A 12517-nucleotide genomic window follows, 5' to 3' on the forward strand; every position below is an offset into this window, starting at 1 on the left:
TGATGTACTTTTGAAAGTGCTTCAAAAATATCAGGAATTCATCTTCCTGCATTCCCTTGCAAGATCCTCTTTTCGTCACAATTTAAAATGGTTTCTGTACTGTCGTGACACCGGTTTCATCTACATTGTATATTTCTTTTGGTTCAAATTTGTTTGTCTAGAACCGGTTTCATCTACATTGTATATTTCTTTTGGTTCAAATTTGTTTGTCTAGAACCTTTTCATAATTTTCAAAGAATAAATTCACATTTGCTTCATTGAAGCTTGTAGGCCTTGCTAAGCTAGTAGGTTGGGCGCATCTTATTGAGAATTCCGGATGACGTTTCATGAAACTGCTGAACCAATCTTCCCCTGCACATTTGTTATTTTTCCATTGTAACGGCATATTGAGCTCATATACCAGATCTATAAGCATGAAGTGAGCGTCAAGTTACAAATGTATCGATAGAGAACATTTGTTGTGAACGGGCCTTAATTTTTTTTTTAGTTTTGTTGCTATGACATCTGTAAAACATATTTATTAAACATCAAGTCATTTTATAAACAACATCATATTTTTTAATCGTGTTAAAAATGTCGAATTTCGTACCAGAAAAAGATGATTTGCGGAAAACACTAATTTTTTGTTTCGATAGAGCATGATCACCAATCGCGTCGAAGCTTATGGTAATCATGCTCTATCGGAAGCAACATGCAAAAGATGGTTTCAACGGTTCAGAGATAATAATTTTGATGTGTGAAATGAAGAACGTGGAAGACCACCAAAAAAGTTTGAAGACACAGAATTGCAAGCAATACTGAACGAAGATGACACTTTAAGTCAAAAACAAATAGCAAAAATGTTAAATGTTTCACAACCAGCAATTTGTGACCGTTTAAAAGCTATGGGAAAGATCCAAAAGTGCAGGAAATGGGTGCCACATTAATTGAATGACAGGCAGATGGAAAAGCGAAAAACCACATGTGTAAAATGTTACTGTTACGACACGAAAGAAAGTCAGTATTGCATCGAATTGTAACTGGTGATGAAAAATGGATTTATTTTAAGAATCCCAAACGAAAAAAGATCATGAGTAAATCCAGGAGAAGCATCAACATTGACTGCAAAGCCTGATCGGTTCGGAAAAAAGACAATGCTCTGTGTTTGGTGGGACCAGAAGGGAGTGGTGTATCATGAACTTCTAAAACCTGACAAAACTGTTGATGCGCAACGCTACCTACAACAAATGATCAATTTGAACCATGCATTGATTGAAAAACGATCAGAATGGGCCAGAAGACACGGAAAGGTAATTTTGTTGCATGATAATGCTCCAAGTCATACAGCAAAAGCGGTCAAGGAAACAATAACATCACTTGGCTGGGAAGAGTTACCTCACCCGCCGTATTCACCAGACTTGGCTCTTTCCGACAACCATTTGTTTTCATCGATAGAACAGACATTGAATGAGCAACACTTCAATTCCTACGAAGAAGTCGAAAAATGGGTCTCCGAATGGTTTGCCTCAAAAAACGATCAGTTTTATTGGCGTGGTATCCACAAATTGCCAGAAAGGTGGTCAAAATATGTAGAAAGCAATGGCAAATACTTTGAATAAAATATTTTTTCTTTTTCCATTAGAAAATAGTGTTTTATTTTGAAAAAAAAACGCAACGAAAAAAAAACGAAAAAGTAAATGAATTCACAACTCAGATCCAGAGACAATAACTGCTCAGTGACTAACAGTAACACGGCTGAATTAAAGAGCAAGTTCAAAAACAAGAGCCAGTCAGCCAGAACCCGAACCACCAGTAACAAGCAACTGCAAGAAAATTTAAAATATTCCCAAAACTCAGATCTTCAGAATGTGCTGACGTCTTTAAAAGTAGCCATGTTTTATTTTTACTTTTTATTTAATTTTTATTTTTTTCAAAAAGTAAGTAAACAGTGGTCAAACGGTTACTGTTCATTTAATTTTTAACGGGAATAAAACTGACACATTCTAATTTTTAAAAGTTAACATCTTAGATAAGCTTTTATAAACTTTAATTAAGTTGAAACATCTGGTATAGTATGTAAACTTATCCTCTTTCTTATAACAAATTACAATATTTCTAGGGGTTATATATACCCTCGTTATTCAAGTAATATAAAAAACCCAAAAAAACCAACCTAGTTTTTTATATTACTTGAATAACGAGGGTATATATAACCCCTAGAAATATTGTAATTTGACACATTCTGAATTGCAATGGTTTTACACGTGACGTTATTCTGTTTTTATTTTTAGAGTGGTCAGACAAACATTGTTTTTCTAAAATTTAAATAGCTACAAATTAATCAAAAACGAAAGAATGTTGTTTTCAAAAAATGTAACAAATTTTAAAACACTGATTTTTATTTATATTTCAGCTGTATTAATCGAAATGACAGTAAAGGCCATTTTTTCTGAAAGTTCGAACTTTTAAGAGAAAAAAGCTCGAACCTGAACGTTGAAATTTTGGCTTAAAGTTCGAACGTTCGAACTCGAACACGTTTGAGCTAGCATTGCAAATATATGTACTAGTAATACAAACTTAACCTAAAATTACGGTGAAACTTATGAGTTTTTAATATAAATATTGAAATATAAATCAATATGGAATATAAACATTTCAGCTAAACTAAAATTATCAATGCGAAAGGTAAGTGTTAATATCGTATTAAAACTGAGTTATACAATTTTGAGAGTTTGCATATTCTAAAATGACAAAATTTCAACACTTAAATCGTTATACGGCATTATCGTTCACGTCCAAACATTAAACGTCACTAAAAGATTAAAGGCGGAATTCTCGGAGTCGAACGCATCTTCTATACATAGAATATATATATATATATATATATATATATATATATATATATATATATATATATATATATATATATATATATATATATATATATATATATATATATATATATATATATATATATATATATATATTGTTTAAAACAGTTAAGACCACAAGAATGTATGATAAATGTAAACGAGTTCGACTCCGAGAATTCAGCCTTTAATTTACAACGATTTTAAAATCTACAAAATATAATTTTATAATATTTTAGTAGAGAAACTAATCCTAATCATCACAATACTATTTTTCGAATTCAGAAATGTCAAAACACAAACTAACTGGGGCTCAGCGTCGAAAAAAACAAGAAAATGATGAGAAAGAGGCATTGAAATACAAAGAGTTAATGAGCAAGTTTCTATATTCAAAGAAAGCGAAAACAGTTGATGCAGAAACTGAATCAGAATCTGAAGATGACAGCATACTGAAACATACTGAATCAGAATCTGAAGATGAGAGTATAGATAAAGGCATTTATCAATTGTTTGTGGAAAATGAAGAAGACTCAATGGACCAAGGATGTGAAGATACCCGCGATCTGGATCCTAATAATGACAGTGACGATAAAAATAAAGAAATGGTTGAAGATCTTCCTACTCCTGCTGTATTTTCATTTCTTGATTTTAAAAAGCCAACATTTATCAAATTTTTAAAAGCTGTTGGCTTTTTAAAATTTGACCAAACAACACAGCGACCTATCATGTTGCAAAATCTTAAAACTGAGATCACAGCTCGCGGATCTGATTTATTTCAAAACAAGAATGGACCTTTTGTTGCTAACTCAGGAGGATGTTCAATAAACTCGACGTGGTTCAAACGACAACTTGCTAATGGTGATGAAGTGGGTTGTTCGTGGTTGTTATATTCACCAGTTAACAAAGTAGCTTATTGTTTCTGTTGTTTCCTATTTCCAACTTCCAGCTCTAATTCACAATCTTCTTTTGAATCAGGTGGTGGATTCACTAACTGGAGACACACAGAACGATTAAAAGATCACGAGAACAGTCCTTGTCACCGCAAATCGTTTACTATATGAAAAACTATATAAAGAAGAGGAACGAAGAATAATTTATGGAGAAGGAATAGATTCAGAACTCGAAGCCCAAATTGAATCTGAAAAGCAACATTGGAGAAATATCTTAAAAAGAATTCTTTCTTGTATTAAAGTTCTTGCTTCTCAGAACATGGCTTTACGTGGTCATAGAAAAAAATTTAGTACTGCTGATGAAGGAGCCAATATTAGAAACTTTCTTGCCCTTTTGAAACTCCTTGCTGAGTATGACCTTCTCAATGCAAACCATCTACAGCATGCTAAAGAAAATTCAGGGTCTGTCTCTTATCTGTCTCCAGACATTCAAAATGAATTCATCAACCTACTTGCCTGTACTGTTAGAGATAAGCTCCTCACCAGAATCAAAAGAAGTAAGTATTTTGGTATCTTACTTGATTCGACTCCTGATCTGGGACATTGAGAGCAGTTATCCGAAGTAATAAGATTTGTGGACATTGATTTTGTTACCAAGAATGTTGTAATCAGAGAGTCATTTCTTGGATACATTAAAATCCATGCCAAAGATGCAGCAACTCTTGAAACTGTTATTACTGAGAAACTTGAATCGGACAACCTACCACTGGCAGATTGTAGATCGCAATGTTACGACAACGCTGCTGTGATGACAGGACATATCTCTGGGCTTCAACAACGAATATGTGACCGAAATCCTCGAGCATTGTTTGTTAACTGTGATAACCATAGTTTGAACTTGGTTGGAGTTCATGCTGCTAAAATAGATCCTATAGTCATAACATTTTTGGAACAGTTGAAAGCATTTATCTGTTTTTTTCTCGTTCGACTCTGCGATGGGAGCAATTGAAAAATGCTGTTAAGTTCATTGTTAAACGAGAAGCAGAAACTAGATGGAGTGCAAAAGCAGAAGTTGTTAAAGCAATTTCTGAAAGAGTCGCTGAATTGGTTGAACTTCTTGAAAGTCTTTCAGATAACATAAGCCAGACGATGGATACAAGAAATGAAGCTGGAACTTTACTTCAAGATATTCTGCAATTTAGTTACATTGTTTTGTTTCATTTCTGGAACAACATTCTTGGAAAAGCAGACCGCATTCAAAAACGATTACAAGATCCCAACTTTAAAGATGCAGCATCCAATATGGAAATGTTGGAAAATTATCTCAAAGAATTTCGTGATCATTTATGCAAAAATGCAATTGAGTATAGCAAGGGCAGATGTATAGAATGGGGAATTGAAGTTGAGAGGAGAGTCAGGCGACGGCGAATAATGCCAGGTGAAAGGGCTGGAGATAGAGGCCACTCTGCTGAAGATGAAGTTAGCAGAGTTTTGAAAATGGTATTCGATTGTTTCCAACAAGAACTAACAACTCGCTTTAGACGATTAAATGATCTCAATAAAAAATTTGGATTTTTGCTCGATGTGAGAATATTACTAAAGAAGGATGGTGATGAAAGTTTGCAGCAACATTGTTTGGATCTCGGAAACTTTTACAGTACAGATAGCAGAATTATTTACTGAAATCGCAAACTGTCAGATGCTGCTTAAATCTCGTGGGGGCCCAATTCCAAAAACTCCGCTGGATTTACTTTCATTTATTTTGTCGTACGGAGATGACGATTTTCCAAATTACGCATTGCATTACAAATCTTGCTCACAATTGCAGTTTCAATAGCCAGTTGCGAACGTTCCTTCGGCAAGTTGAAGCTTATTCTTTCATATCTACGAGCTTCAATGGAGCAACAACGTCTTTTTGATTTGGCAATCCTTAGTGTCGAAAGAGGAACTCTAGAATCAACAGACTTTGACTACATAATAGATAAATTTGCTTCAGCTAAAGCTAGAAAGATCAAATTATAATTTATAAATAGTTCTTGATTATTGGATCTGATTGACCATCTGTCACTTTCATTGACTAATTCACATGAACCATGAGTTAAATTGAGTTTGCATTATGATTAGCATTTTTTTATTAAAATTGTCATATACTTGGAATCATTAAGTGTTTTTTTTTAGTTCCCATGTCTGGTTCAGGAGGCACCAATTTTCAGCATTTTCAGAAACCCTAGCTACGCCACTGTTTACAGGTTCGTATAATGTTTTTCTTTTTAATATATACCTTTTTAATGAGGCATAGCAAAAACCATGCTTTTGTGCAGCTTTTCTATTAGGGTTTTCGAAGATTAGGGTTGGCTACCCCTATCTATTCTTTTAATGTGGTTTCGGGGCATCCTGAAGTAGAAAAAACTAATATTAGTTTATAACAATGAATTTAATATGTATTCAATAAGTTTTTTTTTGACATTTTCTGTGCTCTTGTCATTATTTACTAAATATTATATAAAAGAAATTTAAAATATGAAACCTGTATACTTCGTTACCTACAAGTAAAATACAGAGGTACGAACCACTACGAACATAAAAAATATTTATATTGTCAGTTTGAATGCAAATAAACTATAACAAATATTAAAAATGATACCCTGGGGTCAATTGAACCGCCCCGGTAGGTTTATATTCGTTTGACATTAAATTTTTTTTTATTTAATCGTGGTAAAGATAATCTAAATTCACACTAAATTACGTAAAAATATTTTGAAATTATCAAAACAGAATGCACTCACCTGATACAGAAATTATATTACTGTCTTCCAAATATGGTGTAAAAATGTTAGTTTTTCACAAATAAACACCATGCACCATAGAATACGCGAACGTGCGCCGGTGGCAAACAAACTAAAGCAACAGTGGACATCAATTGTAGGTAAAAATCATCGAGTACGGCGGCGTCCTATCTATAGTATGAACAGAGATATTCACCCTGATACAACCGACCCCTGTTACTTTTGACCCCGGTCTACCCTATACATAATTTATTTTTATTTTTTTTTACAAAAAAGAGTACGTAAAAATAACATTAAAAAAATAAGTACGTAAAATAATATAAAAAGCCTTATTACAAAAAGAGTACGTAAAAATAACATAAAAAAACAACCAAATCGTACTTAAATAAATGAATGCACTTGCCTCAGACGCAAAGGATCCGTGGTTCAAACCCCACTCTGCGCAAGTTTTGCGACATCGGTTAGGAAGGAGGCGTGAACTTCCTATTATATGCTCATCTACGGTGTTCTGTGATAAGACCGTAAGGAATTCTTGGGGCACCTAAGTAAAGTTAAAAAAAAAATTATAAAAAAAAAATATAAGTTGTACTCAAGTATAAAATAAAATTGTATATACATATATTCAAGTCTTAAGTCATGGCTTAAGACATAAGTTATGACTTAAAACAATAAAACGTTATTTCGTCACAAGGTATATTAAAAGAATTCTAAAATATGTTCAATAAAGACCTTTTTATTTTGAAACCATCAAGGGTCATTCCATATAGTCGCGGTCGTGACATTTCTACTGCAAAACATAAAAATTTAAGCAAGGAACTTAATAAACCTTTTTTTTTTTGTAATGTGTACATTTGGTCACCTACTACTTTCTGAAAAATTTACAGTAAATTTTATGCTATAGCTGCATCGCCATGTCAAAATCAAATCAGTCGCGGTCGTGAAAGCTATTTAAATAATAACTTGTCTTGCTTTAACCTTTTGTCATGCTAATTCTTTTTAAAGTTTCTCTTACCCATCAATGGCTCCTTTTCCGTGGGCTGTAGCAAAAAAATTCCACATGAAAGTTGGAATATTAGAAGTCACTTGACAATACTTTATGAAAGCGGTTTTTAAATTGAGAAGATGGGTCATCACTCCACAACGTTACTTTGTGTATAATTGAATTGGTTGTGTAAGCTTTTAAAAAATATATTACAAATGTTATGCATCCCTCAAGGATAAAAATAAAAGGTATATGTAATAAAAAAATAAAAATTGAACGGTTTAAGAAAAATACCTTTAAAGTGAATTCAAGGAAAACACTGGCGCATGTTTTTCTGTGATCATTTTTATCTGTTAAACAAGCGACCATATTTTTCAATTCTTTACCATAAACAGCAACAGTGAAGATTGTTATTTGTTTTCAAAAAGCACTATGAACTTGTTCTTGATGAATACAGCTATAGTTTTGACTAAAATCAAAGTGTATTATTAATTCATTATTCATAATACTATTTATTTGGTGGCAATAAACAGATCCTTGGTGACGTTCAATTAAATAATAAATCCAAAATTGAGGTAGCATTTTCAAAAACTCTGTATATGTTGCATACAAAGACTATTTGATCAATCACTGCTGTAGACGATTTGCAACCTTGTCTTTGTACCAATTTATGTAACTGACTTCAATGCATTCTTCGTTTTGCTCTTCGGATGGTGGTACATTTGGTTGTTAAGACAGTTTGCACAAAAACTACATGACAGTAAAAGGCAATCTGGAATAAGAGGGCTGCAAAGAATCCATTTGTTTACCCAGTTTGTGTTATAAGATTCAAAATTAAGGTTTGAGGATAAAGCGTTGCATATATTAATAAAATTTTCATAAATTAGACAACTGCAGGTTTCAAGAGGCGTCTCTGAATATGTGAGTATTTGAGTTGGACGAAGTGCACAAAATTTGGAAAATTTTATCTCGTTACCAAATTCTTCAGGGCATAAGATTCCCTTTAAGTAACAAGTAAAGTTTTTGAAATTTTTCACCATCAATTTTTATAAAGTCTTTTATACCTGAAGTCAATCGAGATATTTCTTAGACCAACTCTAGTACATGATTGAATACACTAGAAGATAAACGGATGCGCTTTTTTATCTTTGATATATCTGGAAAAGAGATGTTCATTTCTATTGCTATCTATTTAATGACATAATCTGCTTTTCGTGGCGACATAGGTAAAGTCAATTTAACGCGGTTCACAGCACGCGCTTCTGAGGAACTTGAATGATAAACAAGTTCTTTCATTTGACTAGATGAAGAACAAGGAATATCAATGATATTCTTTGAGCTTTTTGAAGATCTTTGTGTTTACGCTGTTGTAATTTAGCAAGCTACTTATTTTTCAATTCTTGCTCTGGCGTTAATTGTTGGTGACAAATATTACCTTGTTCTTTTTCTATTTCTTTAATTCAGTTTTCTTTCTTTTTCTATAATCTTTACAAACTTGGGCATTGTTTTAATATTTATGTTTCCTGTATTTTTATGTAGAATATGTCAAATAAGTTATATTTTAAATTAGTTCTTAACCTTTAAATACATAGTTATATCGATTGTTTAAATTACTCTTTATAACACGTGTTTTAATTAAAGTTTTTTGAATTAAATCTTCTTCCTTGACACATTTGAACATCTATACGAAGCATTTAAACACCAAAACGACGCATTTAAACATCAAATCACCCGTTACGTCGCGGTCGTGAAAAAAAAGATTTGCTTTTTTCCAGACAAGAATATTATAAATTTTTTTTACATGTATATTCATTTCAAATAAAATACTTTTGCTAAATAATTTCTAATTTAAAAAAATTAAATTTAGGTTGTATAAAAAAACTAAATTTGTTATAATACGCCTTTTTTCTTTTAGTAACATACCAACTAATAATTGAGATACTAATAATATCACTTATTAACAAACTTATTTAATCACCAATGTTTATTCTGAGAATTAGAAATAAAAAATAAAAAAAAATACAGCTCCATGTTAAGAAATCCATAACACAGCTCATAACACAGCTCCATGTTAAGAAATCAATGCATATAACACAGCTCATAACGCACATAACACAGCTCCATGTTAAGAAATCCATGTTTTTTAAATCATAAAATCTTAAAAATAGCTACCAAACTTTAAACATCTTACATCATAAAGCTATATTTATGAACAGTAATGTATTCGATGAGCCATCTACCCTTCACCTTCTAGAATTAACTCTTACTTCCGATCTCTCTTGAAAACCATATATCAAATCCGTTGTAAATTTAGCACCTGCTTAGGTTGAATCTCTTTATCGAGCTCGACACTTTCTTACTCCGGATTCTATTCTCTATCTCTATAAATATCAAATCCGGCTTGTATGGAATACTGTTGCCATATCCGAGGCGGATCTTGTAAACATAGTTAAAACGCATTGTAAACATAGTTGGAACGGCTCTTGCAGTCAACCTCCAACCATTATCACATCGTCGTAATGTTGCTTCTCTTTCTCGTTTCTTCAGATACTGTAATGGGCAATCCTCTAAAGAGCAAGCGTCTCTTGTGCCACAATTAAAATTTATTCACGTGTTACCCGTCATTCAATTAAGTCTTATCCTTTTTCTGTGACTGTTCCTAAGTGCTCCAAAAACTCTTATTCCTCTAGTTTTTTTTCTCGAACATCAGTTCTTTTGAATTCGCTTCCTTTATCTTGCTTTCCTGATTCATATAACTTGCAATCCTTTAAGTCGTCTGTCACTCTTTATCTTTCTCTAGAATTTTCATCTTTTCTCTCCAGTAACTTCCAACTCTAATTTGTGGTTTCTTGTAGCCTTGTTGGAAGTGAAGATATTTAATAAAAAAAAAGGGGTAATTTACATCATAATTGTATACCCTTACAAATACCAACAAATTACTAACCAGTAATTATATTAAAATCATAATTTATATAATTGCATGAAACACAATTTTTTTATTGTAAAAATCGCATTGCACTTAAGTTGTTAGTAAAAAAAAAGAACTGAAATAAACATATAAGTTCCTTTTATACCAATAAAATAATAAATAATCAAATGTGAAATATCTGAGAAGCATCTGGGCATTTTTTGCACCTTTTAAAATCACTTTATTACTGTTAGAATAAGCAACCATGGCAGTATTTGCAGAAAAGAGAAAGACTGACAACATTACGACATGGACTCAAACTTCGCAAGTCCAACAAAATGAACGACGAAAATGCATTTTATGGCGTTGTCTAAATGAGAAATGGCTTTATTAGAAGAACTAGGCTATGACAACAGTATTCCATATAAACGGATAGAATCATAATGATAATAGTTATCAAAGATGATAATGGAACCAGGAGTAAGAACTATGAACAATATTGCAATCATTATTAGTGATAAACAACTGAGTTTTGTTAGGATTAAAAATCAACAACCACCACAAATCCCAAGTAGTTGTTGTTTAATTGGAAAATAGTTAGAGGGGTCACAGCCACAAAGTTTTTAAAAATTAGAACAGTATTAAGACAGAGCTATGTGGTTCCCCAGAAGTTGTGGGAAATAAAGAAGAAAAGAGTCCATCAAAGACAACTTTAACACTAAAGTTAAAAATAGATGATTCAACAGCTTAGAAAATTTTACCAGATACACCATATAAAGTGAGCTTATGGAGAAGACCAGCATTGTTAAAGAAGTCAGAGCAATCTCCAGAGTTTTTCAAAAAGGAACAATAGACATTCCAGCAGAAAGGAAAACAAGATTCATTTGAACACTTGTTAAATAGTTTAGAGAGTAAAGGGTTGTTTATATGATGCAGACTCGGTTAGCTAGACTGGTTCGCTTAAACAAAATCTTGCCATGTTTAACATTTATCTATAAAAATGAAACTTGTTTACATGACACACAGGCTAACCTGGATAACTGAGATCTCGACTTGTTTTAGTGTAAAAGTTGTACATTCTGAAATAAGAAATACTAAGTAAACCATAAAGAGATAATTCACAAGATATATAAGACTTTTAACTTTCTTATTACTGTTACATCAGCATTTTTGTTAGAATAGTTATATTAAATATATAAAAACATGTCTTCCTGAAGAAATACTCGCAGTAAAGTTGTCATTGCAGTCAGTAGCTGCTTGAATAGGCGCTACTTCTTTTACATCTTTTAGAAGGCTTGAGTCCTATTTTTTGTCGTCTCAAAGATAAATACAATTAGATATCTTATAGTTATCTGAACTAGGACGTCTAACAGGTGTTAAGATTTTAGATTCTAAAAAGACGTGTTTGTGCTGGCTGGGCTGTTCAATTTTGGAATCTGCTTCAGATTTTGAACCTTCGTTATATTCATCAGATGAGGAAGTTTCTACTAGCAGTGATTCTGGAAATAAAAATCTAAGTGAATTTGAGTTGAAAATTATGTTACGTGATCGTGCAATTTAAAACAATATGTCTTTTTTTACAATGGACAAACTGTTATTGATTTTAAAACCTTATCAATCTCAATTGCCAAAGTGTTTTAAACCTTATTGAACTCAAATCCTGCAACAATTAGAAATGTAACTAATGATGAACTTTTTTATATTGGTGTTGAACCATTTCTTCAAACACTGAATGCTTCTAGCCTATCAATTATATCTTTGCAATTTAATATTGATGGTCTTCCACTTTATAACAATTTTGAAATATCATTGTAGCCTGTTCTTGTTAAAAGAGTATTAGATTTAATGTCACCAAAAGTTGTTGCCATTTTTTGTGGTAAAGTAAAACCTAATTTACAAGAGTTTTTTTCCCAATTTGTGACTGAAATAAATTATATCAAAAGTAATGGTGTTACAAATAAACTCACACTTTTGCAGTATTCATATAACTAGTTTTGTATGTGATGCCCCTATATTTGCATTTATTAAATGTATAAAGTATTATTTAGGCTATTCCAGCTGTGACAAGTGCACTGTAGAGGGTGAATGGCATAACAAGGTTG

The 12517-nt window shown here is 32.2% G+C and overlaps 2 protein-coding genes across 2 annotated transcripts; both read left to right on the forward strand.

Annotated features, from left to right (window-relative positions):
• Positions 1-3136: 3136 nt before the first annotated feature.
• LOC136082529 (uncharacterized) lies at positions 3137-3910 on the forward strand. The gene has a single exon (XM_065801937.1). The coding sequence runs from the start codon at positions 3137-3139 to the stop codon at positions 3908-3910; it is 774 nt and encodes a 257-aa protein (XP_065658009.1).
• Positions 3911-4058: 148 nt separating this feature from the next.
• Positions 4059-11976, forward strand: LOC136082530 (uncharacterized). Its single transcript, XM_065801938.1, has 3 exons — positions 4059-4296; positions 4695-5396; positions 11777-11976. The coding sequence occupies exons 1-3, from the start codon at positions 4059-4061 to the stop codon at positions 11974-11976; spliced, it is 1140 nt and encodes a 379-aa protein (XP_065658010.1).
• Positions 11977-12517: the final 541 nt, after the last annotated feature.

This window comes from Hydra vulgaris, chromosome 07, assembly GCF_038396675.1.
Source record: "Hydra vulgaris chromosome 07, alternate assembly HydraT2T_AEP".
In the NCBI taxonomy this organism is placed as follows: Eukaryota; Metazoa; Cnidaria; class Hydrozoa; order Anthoathecata; family Hydridae; genus Hydra; species Hydra vulgaris.

Coding starts and splice junctions, on each gene's coding strand:
- LOC136082530 (XM_065801938.1), top strand. CDS start 4,059: ATGGCTTTACGTGGTCATAGAAAAAAATTTAGTACTGCTGATGAAGGA. Junction 4,297..4,694: donor CCTCACCAGAATCAAAAGAA/GTAAGTATTTTG, acceptor TTTTTGGAACAG/TTGAAAGCATTTATCTGTTT. Junction 5,397..11,776: donor GGATCTCGGAAACTTTTACA/GTACAGATAGCA, acceptor TATCTGAACTAG/GACGTCTAACAGGTGTTAAG.
- LOC136082529 (XM_065801937.1), top strand. CDS start 3,137: ATGTCAAAACACAAACTAACTGGGGCTCAGCGTCGAAAAAAACAAGAA.